At 47.4% G+C, this 18,832-nt stretch overlaps 1 protein-coding gene across 3 annotated transcripts in view; it reads left to right on the forward strand.

Moving 5' to 3' along the window:
* Positions 1 to 18,832, forward strand: part of LOC135910447 (beta-hexosaminidase subunit alpha-like) — a 274,956-nt gene that overhangs the window by 202,506 nt on the left and 53,618 nt on the right. For all 3 annotated transcript variants that reach the window (XM_065442484.1, XM_065442483.1, XM_065442485.1), the window contains one exon: positions 14,976 to 15,147. In XM_065442484.1, coding sequence (XP_065298556.1) covers positions 14,976 to 15,147 — 172 coding nt within the window. The remainder of the gene's footprint in view (positions 1 to 14,975; positions 15,148 to 18,832) is intronic.

Consider the following 18,832-nt stretch of genomic DNA (forward strand, 5'->3'; position numbering starts at 1 on the left):
CGCAAGGCAGTCCCACGCGACGGTACGACGCACAAAGCGCAGTGCGCTCAACATCGAACGATGGGCAGCGCAGCAGGATGTGCTCGAGAGTCTCTTCTTCGCCGCATTCCGCACATGCGGGGCTGCCAGTTCCGTGCAACCTGTGCCATAGAATAAAGAACAACTTTAGAGAAGGGAAACTGTACCTTTGGCAGTGGTTCGAAAATAAGCAGCGGCAGCGCATGGAACTAACTTTCGGGGACGCCAGATGACGTTGCTCAATCCGGAAGCGGAAGTGCAAACTTTTTTTTTTAGCGCAAAATTCAATATGGCCGTTTTTTGCCGGTCGCGTACGCTGGTACGTGCCGTGCTTGCCCTGCAGGCTATGCGGCATGCCTCAATGCCTTCGCTGCCGCTTAGCTGGTGCGTTCTAATTGCCAAGAGCCTCTACTGACGCCCATACAAACAAGCCACAAGTGAGTGAACAGAACGCGCGACTTTATTGGCAGAAGACAAGCAGTGTACATCCTCGTGCAATAGCAGAAATAAAATTTGCATGTCGAGATACGCTGGAATCATTGACGCGAGCTCGTAAACGGCTCACCGTCGTCGTCGCACGTGGTGGTCAGGTTAACGAGCAAGAACCAGCAGCGGAAACATATTGGACAGAGTGTGCCACTTAATTGCAGCGACAGTCGCCGTTAAAAATGCCCAAATTGCATTGCGAAGCAATCGGGAGACGCAGGCATCTGCTGCCGCAGCCTACACAGCGACATGGGCTACCCCAGATTTTAGCCGTTCACTCCTTTCCAACCTGCACGTTTCTTTTCTTTCGGGGGCCGCTAATGTGTGGCTCACACTTGGTGTCTCACATTGTCTCGCTATGGACAAGTCGCTTTCGTGGGCATCGCCTCCATCAGCTACTTTTGCGGGCCTTTCCACCCATGTAGCTATCAACTTCATACGCATCGGACTATGTAAGCACGTATGCTGGTCTCCGTTCATGCCTAATCGCGGCCGAGAAAGGCCAGAGGCACAATATGCCCATTGCTGCAGCAGGAAAGCGCGAACGGGGAGCACGAATCACGGTGCATGAAAATTGGGAGTCTATGTCGCTGTGCAGGCTGCAGGAGCGAATGCTTACTTCGAGAGACTGCTTCCCAGTGCAACCGACCAGGCCGCAATATTCTAAAAACATAACACTGCGACCATAACCAAGTGACATAACAGCAAAATTAAACAGCAATCAGTCACCGCATGAGGTTCAGACAATACGTTATACATTGGCGACGAACTATATGGCAACAGTGAGCATTCACATACACGGGTCTCTTAGGGTACATTGAGCTGCCTACCTACAGGCGTAGTGCCCGACTTCGTCGCACGTGGTGGTCTACTAACGAGCAACAACCAGCAGCAGAAACAGATTGGACAGAGTGTCCCACCTGTTTGCGGCGACAGTCGCTGTTAAAGATGAGCAATTTGCAGTGCAAAGCAGTCGGGTGACGCAGGCATCTGCTGCCGCAGCCTACACAGTGACATGGACTACCCATCATTTTAGCATTGACACCTTTCCAGCCTGCATGTTTCTTTCTTTTGGAGGCCGCTAATGTGTGGCTCACACTTGGTGTCCCACATTGTCTCAATATGGACAAGTCGCTTTCGTGGGCATCACCTTCATCAGCCACTTTTGCGGGCCTTTCCACCCAACTTCATACAGGTCCGACCATGTAAGCACTTATGCTGGTCTCCGTTCATGCCTAATCGCGGCCGAGAAAGGCCAGAGGCACAATTTGCCCATGGCTGCAGCAGGAAAGGGTGAATGGGGAGCACGAATCACGGTGTGCGTAAATTGGCAGTCTATGTCGCTGTGCAGACTGCAGGATCAAATTCTTACTTCGAGGGGCTGCTTCCCAGTTCAACCGACCAGGCCGCAATATTCGAAAAACATAACACTGCGACCATAATCAAGTGACATAACAGCAAAATTAAACAGCAATCAGTCACCGCATGAGGTTCAGACAATACATCATACATTGGCGACGAACCATATGGCAACAGTGAGCATTCACATACACGGGTCTCTTAGGGTACATTGAGCTGCCTACCTACAGGCGTAGTGCCCGACTTCGTCGCACGTGGTGGTCTACTAACGAGCAACAACCAGCAGCAGAAACAGATTGGACAGAGTGTCCCACCTGTTTGCGGCGACAGTCGCTGTTAAAGATGAGCAACTTGCAGTGCAAAGCAGTCGGGTGACGCAGGCATCTGCTGCCGCAGCCTACACAGCGACATGGACTACCCATCATTTTAGCATTGACTCCTTTCCAGCCTGCATGTTTCTTTTCTTTTGGAGGCCGCTAATGTGTGGCTCACACTTGGTGTCCCACATTGTCTCAATATGGACAAGTCGCTTTCGTGGGCATCACCTTCATCGGCCACTTTTGCGGGCCTTTCCACCCAACTTCATACACGTCCGACCATGTAAGCACTTATGCTGGTCTCCGTTCATGCCTAATCGCGGCCGAGAAAGGCCAGAGGCACAATTTGCCCATGGCTGCAGCAGGAAAGGGTGAACGGGGAGCACGAATCACGGTGTGCGTAAATTGGGAGTCTATGTCGCTGTGCAGACTGCAGGATCAAATTCTTACTTCGAGAGGCTGCTTCCCAGTGCAACCGACCAGGCAGCAATATTCGAAAAACATAAAACTGCGACCGTAACCAAGTGACATAACAGCAAAATTAAACGGCAATCAGTCACCGCTTGAGGTTGACAATACATTATACATTGGCTACGAACCATCTTACAGGCATAATGCTTGCCTTTGTCACATGTGGTGGTCTGGTAACGAGCGACAACCTGCGGTACAAACAGATTGGACAGAGCCTTGCACCTGTTTGAACCAACAGTTGCCGTTGAAGATGAGCAACTTCCATTGCGAAGCAATCAGGTGACGCAGGCATCTGCTGCCGCAACCAACACAGCGACATGGACTACCCGGCATTTTAGCGTTAACTCCTTTCCAACCTGCACATTTATTTTCTTTCGGGGGCCGCTATGTGTGGCTCACACTTTGTGTCCCACTTTGTCGCAATGTGGACAAGTCGCTTTTGTGGGCATCACCTTCGGCAGCCATTCTTGCGGGCCTTTCCACCCATACGGCTATCAACTTCATACACTTCGATCCATGTAAGCACATATGCTGGTCTCCGTTTTGAGCAAATCATGGCCGAGGTAGGCCACAAGCACAATTTGCCCATGGCTGCAGCAGGCCAGAACGAACGGGGCGCACCAGTTACGGTGTGTGTATACTGGGAGTCTATGTCGCTTTGCGGACTGCAGGAGCAAATGCTTACCTCGAGGGACTGCTTACCAATGCAACTGACCAGGCCCCCACATCTGTAACACAGTTACCACAACCAAGTGTGGCAGCAAAACCAGATTCTGCAATCAATCACTTCACTGTAGCTTGCACAAAGACCCAGGCTATCAAGGAAGAGGAGCAATCATCAACGAGACTAGGAATATGGAAAATGAGAAAGCTTGCATTCAAGAGAGAAGCCACTCTGCTCTGCAAGCATTGAAGGCTAAAAACACCAAGAAAAGTAAAATGGTGCATAGCACATGTGCATAGGTTAATGCAAGACGCATGCCGATGCTGCATCAGCTATTTCAGGAGAGTAATTGCGCATGACAACATACACTAGAAGATACTGCTACAGATATGTTAGGCTGCTAGACAGTGACTGGTATTAAGTATCAGCGAAATATCCAAATATAAAGGTTGACCTTTATATTTGGATGAGGATGAATAACCTCTAACAAAAATGGGCAATGAGAAAGCTTGCATTTATAGAAGAAAAATTACACTTCGCACAAACGGAATTAACATGGCTTGGAAGCTGATTAAGGACGAACTGATGAAACTCAATCTTTTGGCCAGCGTCGTCCGTGCTTGGTCAGATGTTGCAGGTGCATCTGAAGACGAAGAATTTCTAGAAAGTCCTTTTTGAGTTACTTGGATGACTCAGCCAAATGTCCGTGCTGGTGGAATGGTGGCTGAAGCTCTTTGCAGTCTTAACACAGTCCTTTGCAGACTTGATATCTCATCCATATTCTTGTGCATGTGCTTCTTTGTTCTTGGTGTAAAAGCCTTGCAAATTCGGCTCCAGCCCCTTCCTGTTGGTGCAGATAGGAGCTCCTGTGATGACCAAGATGTGCTTGGCATAGACTCTGTTGGGGCAAAACGGTGACACGTGAGATATAGCACAGATTAGCCAAATTTATGTGGGTTTTATATGTTCGAACCAATTATACTGAACCATATATATGAACAAACATTCATATCTGCTGCAAACGGCAAGCCAATACAGCATAGATCAAACATATTTATTTCTGAACCATATGTTGTTTACCTTGTAGTAGTAGCCAATGTCCACACAATGACCTTGTCGTAGCAGGCAGCAGCTTCTGTTTAGTGCGTGGAGTGTGTTGCTTTATACTGGTGCCGTCCTCATTACTGCATGTCTGGAACAGAAATTTTGACTGAATCAGAAATTGAAAAAGCAAAGTTTTGCAATATGAAATGCAAAAAGGTGTGACATATATGTTGTAATGATTTGCGACTACAGAACACATGCAAATGTACACTGTCTATTCTAGGGTGCTTAAGCAGCATGTTAAATAAATATTGCTATTGCCCATAAAATTGATGTCTGCCTAACTACAATGCATGTCAACAGCGCAAGTACTATTAAGATCACAAATGAGAACATTTGTGGGTTCATTTATGCTCTAGAAGTGATCACACTGCTAGTTACTCAAGCAAATGCATGAAAGTCATGAAGCTATTAGAACTGATGCATTATTTTTCTCCACGAACGTGACGCACCGCTTCACTACTGCAAAAATAAATGCCCTACGGTAAACCAATCTGAACAGCAAGAACATTTGGAACCAACAAGTACGAAATATGGGTATCATGCTTGCAACTGTTTAATACATTAAATTCTGTACTTTCACTTCATTTTACCAAAGGATTATTCGGTTTTGTGGACGACAGACGTTGCCGGCTGACTCGAAAAAAAGTTTAATCTGTATATTGATAAGGCTACTCAGTCACCTACAACCACGGCTACAATAACATGAAAAATGAGACGCGCGTTCCGATATCGCTCTTTCTTTCCTGGTTGTGTGTGTAAACCAAACTACAGCCTCGCAAGTAAAGGTTTATTTAGGAAACAGCAACTGAGATCCTCACTGCCCATATGTAATGCAGGATCTAGTTCGTTAACTTGTGCCCGCCTGGAAGGTAATGAGACAGATATTATATAACGATTGAAGCAGCGGTGTTAAACGACTCACCGTTATTGCCGTTGTCAGCCGCAGCAAAATCCAGCTCCCGTTTCGATGCAGACCTGTTCCGAATGGCTCACGACCGAAACCCAACTGCCGGGCTTACATGTCCGCTTGCAAACACGTAACTTCACCCCAAGTTACATAGAAGCGCAAGAAACTAGTTTTAGAAACAAAGAAGCAACCAGTCTTGAGTGTACGAACGAATGAATCCGTGCCGCCGTGCACTCGGAAATACCGGTAAAAATTTTAAATCCAGGCCAGAGGTCACGTGAAAGATCGATGATGCTGAACGCTATTTGCGTTCATAATGGCGAAGAAACAATAAACTTACTAACAAAGAGTACAATATCTAATTAGCAATGATAATTTTGCCCTGTTTTTATGTAAAAGAAAATGCTTCGGTAATTGTAAGAGAAAGTTTGTAAGATAAAAATTGCGCTTATTACGACGCCTCTACCGGGAAATGTTGGAACTAACGAACGAATCCCGAGGTGATGCTACTAGGTCGGCTTTGTTAGCAGCGGCGCGCGGTCGATTTTTTCGCCCTCTGTGGCCATTAGTTGAACTTGAGAGTGTACGGGGCCTGCCTGTGCAAACGGGAGGCCGTGCTGTAGCAGCCGACGCGTAGCCGCAGGAGGAAAGAGCGGTCCCAGCGGGAGAGGGCGGCGCGGGGGAGTAGGCGAAGGGGCATGCCCGCAGGAACACGTGCGTCAGAATGATGCGCGCGGAGGGTGCGCAGTATGGTCGCCTTGGCAACGTCGAAGCGCGTGACAGAGGCGGCGAGGGGGAAGCGAGCCGCAAGAGCTTCCTTCGCAAGGGCGTCGGCTGCTTCGTTTCCCCGTAACGTTTGACACGATGCTATTGGGGTATGGGCAACCAGCGCTGAAGCTTCGCGTGCCGACAGCAGCGCCGTAACACACAGCCTAGCGAGCGGTAGACACAGTTTCCAGTAGCACACGCAGTGATTTCGTGTCAGCAAATTCACCGATTGTCTTGAGTCACTTTTCACGGCTCCTCAAACGGCAGGGAACCGACGTGCTAGGACGTAGCAGCGCATGCGCTCTACGCAGCGCGCATGGCCATGGACAGAACTTGGCTGGCCGCATCGGGCTAGACAAACATTGATAAGGCGCACGTTTCTTATCGCTAAATATGTCGTGCCAGCTTCGTAGCCTCCCTATCGGACGGTTTCAGCATATTTTAGTAACGCATGAAAAATGTCGTAGCGCCTCCTGGCCAGCGCTGGTTCCCCGAGCACTGGAAAAGCTGGCGCCATCGTCGGCGTGACGTGCTAGGAGGGATCACGTGGACATAGCGGCCGCGTCGGCTGCTTCGGGCGCGCCGAAGCGAGCTGAAAACGAGTTTAAATTCCCTCGTACGCTGCGGTCCTCATTTAGTGGCCAAATTTTCCCGCTTCGAGTGTCTCCTTTACAACGCTTGAAAGCACTAAAATAGGTAGTGGCTGCCTTTGAAGGCGCGCAACATGGCAGGCTACTGCTCGGTGCCGCAGGGCCGGACGGACGTGACGGAGGCCGGTGTCAGCCTTATTCACGCGTAGCCGCAGGACAAGAAGCTGCGTGAAGCTTGGCTCGCGAAACATAAAACCGGCAAACAGTCATCGGCTACAACACGGGTATGCAGCAAGCACAGACGCAAGGAAGATTTCTGCTTCGGCGCCCGGTCTGCGATGTTCTGAAAACGCGCACTGAGACGCTCGCCCGAGTCCGCTGCCCGACTAATGTCATGACGGTTTGGTCTATGAACTTGCCGATGCTATAGATACTGGCAAGTTCAGTGGAGTGGAAAGGCAGCGGTAAGAAGCACATTTAAAAAAAAAGCATGGCATATGGTCATGTTTTTGTTATGAATTTAATGCACTGGATTACAAAAAAGGAGCAGCGGGAAATGGCACGCTGAGAACACCGATAAACATACAGTGCGTCGCAACTCGAGAAATAGTATTGAAAGATCAAAGAATTTAGAAGAAAAAAAAAGATTGAATCGTCGCGACGGCACATCACAGTCCCCGTAGGCGTCGAAGTCTCTACAATGAAATTATTTTTGAACAGCTCTGATAGCGCCCACGCAACAATGATTGCTTGTATACTGTCAAATGCTCATATTCTGCGGCCTAAAGCTCATGGCACGGTGCGAAAACGCGCGCGCGGAGAAAGCGACACAGTGCGCGGACAAGCATGCAGACGCGCAGTCGGTCGCTGCGAATCTGCGCGATCGCTGCATTGAGGCTTCGTTCTATTACACTCCATTTAGTTATACAAACACTATAAGAACATATTTCACATAGTTTGCTCCCAGCGTTTACCTACCTTTCACGCAAGAAGCGGGTTGGGGAGACTCCATCGCGGCGACCGCGCGCAGTGGCGTTCACTGTACGTATTCGGTAAAGAGATAGCGTCTGTAAACGATTGTGTGCTTTCAGTTTGCCCAAGATTATTATTTAGACAGTAAGAAACTTCTCTCGTTTCGAAAGTACTTACAGAAATGTCTGGGAGAGCTCGCGCGTGGTGTTTTCAGTGAGCGCTGACAGCAAAACCTATGAGGAGCGCGCCATGTGATCCCTCATACTACGCCAGCGAGGCGCTTCCGATAGATGGCGACTCCGTAACTCCTCGCCGCCAATATATGGAAGCAGCTTGCGCCAAACGCAGGAACGTCAGCAACAGTTGCGCTCTAAAATATAAAAAAGGATGAAAGAAAACAAAAATACTAGCTGTAAAGGCGCGTTTATTGGCGGCGAGGAGTTACGGAGTCGCCATCTAGCGGAAGCGCCTCCCTGGCGTAGTATGAGGAATCACGCGGTGCGCTCCTCATAGGTTTTGCTGTCAGCGCTGACTGAAAACACCACGCGCGAGCTCTCTCGGATATTTCTGTAAGTGCTTTCGAAACGAGAGAAGTTTCTTTACTGTCTACATAATAATCTTGGGCAAACTGAAAGCACACAATCGTTTACAGACGCTATCTGTTTACCGAATACGTACAGTGAACGCCACTGCGCGCGGTCGCCGCGATGGAGTCTCCCGAACCAGCTTCTTGCGTGAAAGGTAGGTAAACGCTGAGAGCAAGCTATGTGAAATATGTTCTTTTTAGTGTTTGTATAACTAAATGGAGCGTAATCGAACGAAGCCTCAATGCAGCGATCGCGTAGATTCGCAGCGACCGACTGCGCGTCTGCATGCTTGTCCGCGCACTGTTTCGCTTTCTCCGCGCGCGCGTTTTCGCACCGTGCCATGAGCTTTAGGCCGCAGAATATGAGCATTTGACACAGGCACGTACCCAGGATTTTTTTTCGGGGGGGGGGGCCCAACCCAAAGTAACTTTTCTAAGCAAATGAAGGGAGGGGGGGGGGGGGGGTACCTTTAGTAGTAGAAATGTGAATAACGTCCACCATTCGCCATAAACAAGTGTAAACCCACAAAAGAGAAATGAAATAAGGTGTGGTTTAAAGCTACTCCTATGCGATACACCTCTCCTTTAATTGGCAAACAAGGAACCATGTCAAATGAACTCGCGCAAGAACAGTGCCAAGAACAAGAACCGAAAGCGTAAAATAAAAATTACTTTAGTAGAATACAACTTCAAAAAGCAGCAGTTGGCAACCAAGGCACACGGACCGCGCAGAGTTGTGTTACTCCGCCATCCAATCACAGAAGCAAAAAAAAAAAAATCGTCGTCATGCGGCCTTTTCAAAATGGCGTCGTACTTGATACCTCCATAGCGTCTGCTGTTCTTGAAGAGTCTTTTCATCGGCGGAAGCAATGAGGTGTGCAACAGACATGGACAAAGTGTATGGAGTTTGAACATCTCACTCTTCAAAAGTCTGCGGTGCAGTTCATTTCACTGTTAAATCCGTTTTACTCATGAAACTTCAGTGCCAACTGAAGTGAAACTTGACAATAAATAGTTGCAGAGAAGGAAGCATGTTATTTCAGTTCAATAAAGAATTAGGCTTTCGGCATTCCCCTGTATTAGGCGAGGGAAACGGTATAAAATTACGCGTTAATAATTTTATTTTTGGTGTTACTGTTTTATTTGGGTAACAGAAAAAAGTTTGAAGTACGAATTATTTGCAGCCTCGCGGAGGAACAGTGGCTGGCGGACATAAGTTGTAGCCGACTATACTATAGTAGCGTTTGTTGAATTCGCTCTGGAACAATTATCAATAAATATATATTTGCGGAACAATCACAGTTCTTTTGGATCCCTCGTTTACTGCTCTAGCAAGTGCCACAAATGACTCGTATATTTATTTTGGAAGTTACGTAACGATGTGTAGCCGCCAGTCCCGTAGAACCGCGTAGGGCACAGGACGCTGGGATTTTAAACGTACTGCACCCACCGCGGAAGATTAGAAAGACACCTATATATATATAAGCACAGCAGAGAAAAGGCTACGTCAGGCGGCTCGAATGATAACTGTGTAAGCGTCATTCACTACACACGAAATTGTTCTCCACTTCCGGCGGCGTTTTCTTTACTTCCTAGTTAAATAAAAACAAATGTTGATCCATAAATATTTTCATAGACAATGAGTAAATTTGTTAATTTTCCCTTTTCCTTCCTGTTTGGCTGTTGCCTCGGCTCTCTCCCTTAGTAGATCGCTTAATTTCTCAACTCCTTGCGACTCTCGTTTCCAGTTGGCAATTTTGCACCAAAGGAGCTGTACAATTAGGGAAAAACCAGACGAGTTAACGGGTGAAAGTCGTATTGTCCATGAGTTTTAGGGTTATTGCATAGTTTGATGATGGACGCTGTCTTGCATTATTTTATGTTCCACCATATCTAACCCATATCACGGGCATATTGTTTTGATGATCTGTCAGCGTTTCGGCGAGCCGTCACTCGAGGAAATAATGAAGCAAAAGGAAACGTTAAGCGTAACTGGCGTTTTATCCGGCCGCAGCTCTTTCCATGTGCATACAGACCAGCTGACCACGAACCGAGTCACATTCCTGGTCCCTAGATCAGTCTAAGCTAACGAGGCTGAACTAACGAACCAACAGCGATGCGGTGACCGTTGAATAGACGGCGACAACTGAATGCGTCTAGTTAATCGCGCTGGCACGGAATCGATGAGGAAGCTGGCCTTCACATCCCAGTAGACCCCGAAAACTACCCCATCCAAAAGGGGTGAAAAAGGCAGCAAAATGTTGACCGCCGAATAGCTGTCAAGTCTCAAAATTGATTTGGCAGCGCTTTCGAAATACGTTTGAAAAGTGGTGGCGCGGACAGGGAGCGAAGGGGGGGGGGGGGGGTAGGCGTCCGAATTTCGGGGGGGCCCGGGCCTCCCTGGGCCCCCCCTTGGGTACGTGCCTGATTTGACAGTATGCAAGCAACCATTGTTGCGTGGGTGCTATCAGAGCTATTCAAAAATAACTTCACTGCAGAGACTTCGACGCCTACGGGGACTGTGATGTGCCGTCGCGACGATTCAGTCTTTTTTTTTTCTTCTAAATTATCTGACCTTTCGATATTATTTCTCGAGTTGCGTCGCACTGCATATATATCGGTGTTCTCAGCGTGCCATTTCCCGCTGCTCCTTTTTTTTTGTAATCCAGTGCATTAATTCATAACGCAAACATGACCATATGCCATGCTTTTTTTAATGTGCTTCTTACCATTGCCTTTCCACTCCACTGAACTTGCCAGTATCTATAGCATCGACAAGTTCATAGACCAAACCGTCATGACATTAGTCGGGCAGCGGACTCGGGCGAGCGTCTCAGTGCGCGTTTTCCGAACATCGCAGACGCGGCGCCGTAGCAGAAATCTTCCTCGCGTCAGTGCTTGCTGCATACCCGAGTTGTAGCCGATTACTGTTTGCCGGTTTTATGTTTCGCGAGCCAAGCTTCACGCAGCTTGTCCTGCGGCTACGTGTGAATAAGGCTGACACCGGCCTCCGTTGCGTGCGTTCGGCCCTGCGGCACCGAGCAGTAGCCTACCATGTTGGGAGCCTTCAAAGGCAGCCACTACCTATTTTAGTGCTTTCAAGCGTTGTAAAGGAGACACTCGAAGCGGGAAAATTTGGCCACTAAATGAGGACCGCAGCGTACGAGGGAATTTAAACTCGTTTTCAGCTCGCTTCGGCGCTCCCAAAGCAGCCGACGCGGCCGCTATGTCCACGTGATCCCTCCTAGCACGTCACGCCGACGGTGGCGCCAGCTTTTCCGGTGGTGGAGCTCGAGGCCATACGACGTTATCGGCGCGCGGGCGAGCGTCCTTCGCGGTCAGTCACGCTACGTCGTTTGCGCTGCGCCAGCCGAGCTGCCAGCGCCGTAGGCTGCTATCTTCGGAGCATGCGCAGAAGCTTCGCCAAGTCGCGCGCCGTCCGCAAAAGCTGTCTGCGGAGTTGTGTTGGAGCCTTTTTCTTCGCACGCAATGCATTGTGGGTCGACGCAGTCGGCGGCGCCGGCGTGCGAATGGAGCAGGAGCCAAATTTGCGCCGGGCCCGTCGGGGCGCGCTGGCAGCCGCCGGTTACGTCGGCGCTGCAGTGCGTCGGACTATAGAAGTTGTTTTCGCCAACGTAACGTAGCGGGCGCGAGCGCGCGTTACGTCGGACTATAATAAAACTTGGTGCTGGGCTAGTTGGTGATGCATTCTTTAAAACTGAAGGTAGCGCTAAAAAGGAACGGACACACGAAGAAGAAATGATATCTCCAATTGCAGAGGTAACTCCTTGAATGCCTTCTTCACAGCAAAAACCCACAAACCCGGTATTCCTTTTAGGACGATTATTAGTGAGAACGGAACCTGGCAGCATTGTGTCAGCCGCTTTCTGCTAAGTAAACTGAAGTCGATAAAAGTGAACGACCCCTTCCTGACCAAAAAATCCCAAGAAGTTACGAACTTTCTCCGGAATAACCGCCGTGTCGGTTATGCTTTCTCTGTGGATGTTGAGGATTTATTTTATTCAGTCCCTCAACCTGAGCTCTTAGTTGCTGTGAAGGAAGCTGTCGAAAATTCAGGCGAACTCTCTTTTCAGTCCACAGCAGGAGTGTCTCTCGATGATTTTTTAAAGCTTTTAGAATTTTACCTGAGTGTCACTTTTATCCTTTTTGACAAGCAGCCTTTTCTGCAGCGCAATGGCATTTGTATAGGGTCCTGTGTTGCACCTATCTTGTGCGACATCTTCTTAGCCCATGTTGATCGCCTTTTGGATCAAGATTTTATTGGAGGCCCGGTTTTAAACGTTTTTAGGTATGTCGACGATTTTTTGATCTTTTTAAAAGATCGTAATGACATTTCTTTTGAAGAGTGTACAACAGGTCTTAATTACCTTTAATGACCATGGTAAAGGCCTGGCTTTTACCCATGAGCTTCCGCAAAATAGCGAAATACGTGTTTTAGACCTCAGGCTGAGGATAACTAAGGGACACACCTGTTGGGGGTATTTCCCACGTGCAAAGAAAGAACTTTTGCCCTATGAATCATCCCACTCAAAGACCGTGAAAAGAGCAATTGCATCGCTCTGCATGGAATCGGCGCTTCAAAAGTCGTGCCCGCACGAAATGCCTTTTAGTTTTGACTATCAGGTTCGCAGGCTATTGGCCGCAGGTTTCCCTTGCTCGGTCCTCGTAGCTGTCGCTGATACCCTCCTCAAGAAATTTGGGCCCCGACGAATGAAGGCTGCACCTGAACGCGTGAAGACCAAACCTGAGGTGATGCCTTACATTCATAAGGTCTCACACAACCTCAAAAAGGTGGCCAGCAGGCACAACGTGCCGCTTGTTTTTTCTGCGCCAAACAAGTCGGCGAGGCTGTGCCCCCGCATCTGTGGTGAAGGTCAGCGCGGTTGCAAAAAGCAGCATGAAGATGTCTTCGTAAGGTGTGCCCTAGGAGTGGTATACCTTATTCCCCTGTCCTGCGGCAAGTGCTATATCGCGCAGACGGGGCGTTGCCTGAATGACCGCTTAAGGGAACACTCTCAAAACATAACAAAACAAGACAAACTTGCGAATTTAGTTTCGCATGTGATAGTTTGCGAGTGCGTGCCACGGTTTAAAGAAGCAAAGGTTCTGGGCAGAAGTGCAAGTGCAAAAGCTAGAGTTTTGCTGGAAGCTTTCCACATACAAGAAAAGGCGGGTCTGGGCATCAGCGATGCTTCAATTAATTTGTACTCGGCTGAGCGCACACTTTTTGGGGAAATTTAAAAAACCGTAACGGTATGGCTTTTCTTCAATTGGTCATGTATTCACTTCTTGCTGCTCGGGTGTTTTATCATCTCGCGTCACGTGCATGACATTGTTTTTGATATGGCGATAAAGAAGGCTGGTGTTGTTCGGTTGTGCGCATGTGTTGTGATTCTTTTAAATATAGAATTCTTGCGAAAAATAAACCAGTTGTCAGTAGCGTTTCTTCGTCGTCGTGTCGTCTTTTCTTCGTGTGTCCGTTCCTTTTTAGCGCTACCTTCAGTTTTAAAGAAAGAAAAAAAAGTCGGACTATAAACGGCCCTTAAGTCACTGCGACGCATAACCGTCTAATCTGGCGTCGGCGGCCAATGAGCTGCCGTGAGCTACCGCTTTCTAAAAAATGCAGGCGCTGTGAGAGTGCGAAAAGTTAGCGGAAGAGCGCCCCTCTTACCGCTTTGTTTTCGACAGCGCCATCCGCCTATCGCTCTATCTCGATTTCAAGGCTATGTGCGACGCTCATCCGGGGTTTTTATTGATGTCGAGTGCAGCAAAAACGATCACATGACAAAGCCGGCTTGGCATTGGTAGATGGCAATATTTGTCAAAACTATTTTTGTTTTTTGTTTATGTTTGTTTTTTGTTTGTTTTTTGTCGCTACCGCCCTCCCCCCTGAGTATCTTCCTCTATTTATTCCACTGACAAGGGAATAAAACGATAGTTGCAAGTAACGCTCTGTGGTGTGTGTCTCTTCTGTGTGTCTCGTCAAAATGTTGCGCATTCCAACCTCCAATATTCAGAACGCAGAAACTTTCACCGACCATAAAGTGCAAGGACAAAGTCGAAAAGTAATTATCAGTTTTGAGGAATGCAATAATACTTTTGTAATGAGCGCCATTCTTGGTAGCCAGTACAACTGACGTTCACCAGACACTTACTCATTTACTTCGGTATCCTATTTTCTTATTTTCTCTTTTTCTAGTTCATCTGATACGGCAAAATATATTGGCAACTTCTTCTCAAAGCCTGTCAGGCTCCTGGCATACGCACGATGTGCTCTTCGAAGTTGGCTACAACGCCTGGCGCATTCCTCACATGGTCCGGAAATATATTAGTCAAATGTAGAACCACGTATGACAAAAAAAAAAACGGTACTTGTGGGTACCCCTGCAGCAACGACAATTATGTCGTTTTTATTGTTTACGGTACACGAACCTACGTGAAGAGAGGGATCATTATAGGCACTGAAGGGTCGCAACCTTAAGGAACTCCAAGAAAGAGACGGTAATAGCCCGGCCTTTCTGAAGTGTTTACGGCCACGTCCAGCCGTTAAGTGTGCGAGCTTGTCCAGGTCTCCACCGCAATCATTAGGTCGAATCCAGGACACTTCCTTAGGAGGTGGTTGATGTCCAGCTTTGCTTTTCTTTGTGTATGTAGAGAGCGAGAGAAACAGACGGCAGTGCATGAGCTAAGTGGCTGACCGTGTTCTTAGATTGCTCCGGACACTGTGGTGCACGTGTGGAAGCCGCCACAGAATGAGGAGCTGTCCTCGGTAACGTCTGCGGGCTACAGGGCACTACTGTCAGCTTGCTGGTACCTGGACTACATATCCTACGGTGCTGACTGGAAGAAGTACTACGTCTGCGACCCGCACCACTTCTCAGGTGAGTTGACATACGTTAGAGTGGGGCAAATATAAAGGAAGAATAAAAATAATAAATAAATAAATAAAAATAATGACAATAATAAGCAAGAAAAAAATAAATACAACTAATAATGAGCCCCTCCCGTGCCACTAAGTATAACGGGATTTTTTTTAAAAATAGGGAGAGAGATAAGGAAAAAAGGAAGTAAAAAGAGAGAGAGAGAATAAAAAGAGGAAGAGAGAGAAAGATAAAAGGGGGAGAGCTACTATCCGGCTGGCCACGACCAAGGGAACGGGCAAGGAAATCAGGGGCGTTTATTGAATATAATTTGATTAATGTTTTCCTATAGTTTGCTATAGTTTGCTCAGGAACGGAGGAAGCCTAAAAACAGTAATAGGCAAGAATCAGATGTGTGCGTTGAGAGACAAAGCCGGCAATATCGTTACTAATATGAATGAGATAGTTCAAGTGGCTGAGGAGTTCTACAGAGATTTATATAGTACCAGTGGCACCCACGACGATCGTGGAAGAGAGAATAGCCTAGAGGAATTCCAAATCCCGCAGGTAACGCCAGAAGAAATAAAGAAAGCCTTAGGAGCTATGCAAATGGGGAAGGAAGCTGGGGAGGATCAGGTAACAGCAGATTTGTTGAAGGATGGTGGTCAGATTGTTCTAGAGAAACTGGCCACCCTGTATACGCAATGCCTCATAACCTCGGGCGTACCGGAATCTTGGAAGAACGCTAACATAATCCTAAGCCATAAGAAAGGGGACGCCAAAGACTTGAAAAATTATAGACCGATCAGCTTACTGTCCGTGGCCTACAAAGTATTTAGTAAGGTAATCGCAAATAGAATCAGGAACACCTTAGGCTTCTGTCAACCAAAGCACCAGGCAGGATTCCGTATAGGCCACTCAACAATAGACCATATTCACACTATCAATCAGGTGATAGAAAAATGTGCAGAATATAACGAACGCTTATATTTAAAGCGTTTGATTCAGTCGAAACCTCAGCAGTCATGGAGGCATTACGGAATCAGGGTGTAGATGAGCCATATGTAAAAATACTGGAAGATATCTATAGCGGCTCGACAGCCACCGTAGTCCTCCACAAAGAAAGCAACAAAATCCCAATAAAGAAAGGCGTCAGACAGGGAGATACGATCTCTCCAATGCTATTCACCGCATGTTTACACGAGGTATTCAGGGACCTGGAGTGGAAAGAATGGGGGATAAAAGTTGATGGAGAATACCTTAACAACTTGCGATTCGCTGATGATATTGCCTTGCTTAGTAACTCAGGAGACCAATTGCAATGCATGCTCACTGACCTGGAGAGGCAAAGCAGAAGGGTGGGTCTGAAAATAATCTGCAGAAAACTAAAGTAATGTTTAACAGTCTCGGAAGAGAAGAGCAGTTTACGATAGGTAGCGAGGCACTGGAAGTGGTAAGGGAATACATCTACTTAGGGCAGGTAGTGACGGCGGATCCGGATCATCAGAATGAAATAATTAGAAGAATAAAAATGGGATGGGGTGCGTTTGGGAGGCATTCTCAGATCATGAACAGCAGGTTGCCATTATCCCTCAAGAGAAAAGTGTATAAGAGCTCTGTCTTACCAGTACTCGCGTACGGGGACAAAACTTGGAGGCTTACGAAAAGGGTTCCACTTAAATTCAGGATGACGCAACGAGCTATGGAAAGAAGAATGATCGGTGTAACGTTAAGGGATACGAAAAGAGCAGATTGGGTGAGGCTACAAACGCGGGTAAATGACATCTTAGTTTAAATTAAGAAAAAGAAATGAGCATGGGCCGGACATGTAATGAGGAGGGAAGATAACCGATGGTCATTAAGGGTTACGGACTGGATTCCAAGGGAAGGGAAGCGTAGCAGGGGGCGGCAGAAAGTTAGGTGGGCGGATGACATTAAGACGTTTGCAGGAACAACATGGCCACAATTAGTACATGACCGGGGTAGTTGGAGAAGTATGGGAGAGGCCTTTGCCCTACAGTGGGCGTAACTAGGATGATGATGATGATGATAATGATGATGATGATGGTGATAGTTTGCTTCTGGTTTTCCATTCTTGTCTCTGGTTTCGTACTTCTTTCTTGTCTTGTTGTGGCTTGATTCTTGAATAGAGATGGTGTCATTCTTCTGTGTCTTGAGTTTCCGGTCTGCCTGCAAAAAAAACTTGAAAACATCTTTAAGTACTAGTGCAGTGATAGATTCCTTTTAAGGTTTCATTTGCACTATCTATTTTTAATATGTTGTTGAATTCTTGTGCAGAAGATTGAAATAATTATTTTTCATTATTTATTTTTTATTTTTGTATTTTTTTGTAGAAAGGTTGTGTAATGCAGGTGAGTTGACAGTCAGAAGCAATTCGCGGGAAATATAATTAAGGGTTCGACGAAAGTTCGTCTGGTCAGGCATGGAAATTTAGGGAATTACGGTCGCTGACAAAGTCTGATGAATAATCTGACGTTTCGGAACCGCGTACGGGTTCCTTGTTCACTGAGTTTGAGAGGAAATCGTCGTCACTTAAATAGCCAGCACGTGACGTAATGAACGTGCGTAAACGGCAGGCATAGTCCCTGGTGTCCGGCTCATCGTAGCTGGCGTCGATTGAATGATTAGAGATTGTAGCAGGGGTCAGGATGACACGTTCTTTTCTTTGGCAACGACAGTCGCATTGTCCCAGTCAATCTTGTGATTATGTTCCTGCGCATAAAATTTATACAATTGCTTATGCAACGATGAACAATTATTTTCTTGAGTACTAGATCTGTGACCTCGAGAAATGCACCGTGGGCCACATGTACGACGTGTTGTTCGCTGAAAACACATATTAGCGTCTAATAGGAAGCACAACAGCTGCGTCAATGTGTCTTCCTCTCTGTGTGTTCTTTTAGAGGCGTATGTGTATTTGAGCAAACATGAGCAAGGACAAGAAGGAGATCTTTCGATGCTCAGTAGCAGTTGAACAGCGCTTGGGGAAAAGACCGTCCGGAAGATCCAAGTGCACGGTGGCAGAGGAATGAGTCAAGAGGCGATTCGAAATTATTTGCAGTTCCTTAAAAATAGGCACAATCAGCTGACACGGTTCATTGGTCAGAATTAAAACCTGATTCACGAGAATACCTTTTTCGGCGAATTTCGCATACTTTTCCTAATTTTCCCTTTTTATAATAAAGTACCCGGCCTTAAAGGGAAGCTGAACAGTCTGTCGAATTCAATAAGACGCTCATATACGGATGCGGGAACCTTATAAACCATGAAGGCAAAATTTTGGGGGGGGGGGGGGTGATTTTTCACTTAGGAGCGACGCAATCGTCGGTTGAAATTGCGCTGTAGCTCCGCCCCCCATCGAGCGCCGCGTGCTGCTGCTGACGCTGACGATGCGAGCGGAGACCGCAAACCGCGGCTTAGTGACGTCAACACTGGTGTTCCGCTCCTTCGCAGTCTCCGCGACCGTGCCTGACCGGGCTTATTTCTGCGTGTGTGCCGTCCTAATCTGCTTCGCTCGACCCTACATTCCTTTATTTGTCTGTATATAGGAGTGGTAGTTTACGTTCGCAGCATCAATTGAACTTCTAGGTCGATCATGCCGGCGTTCTGTGCAGCCTACGCTTGCGCGAACACCAGCGACCGCGACGATGCTCCGACGTTCCATTAGTTCCTGCAAGACAAGAAA

This window comes from Dermacentor albipictus, chromosome 8 (genome assembly GCF_038994185.2).
Source record: "Dermacentor albipictus isolate Rhodes 1998 colony chromosome 8, USDA_Dalb.pri_finalv2, whole genome shotgun sequence".
Lineage (NCBI taxonomy): Eukaryota > Metazoa > Arthropoda > Arachnida > Ixodida > Ixodidae > Dermacentor > Dermacentor albipictus.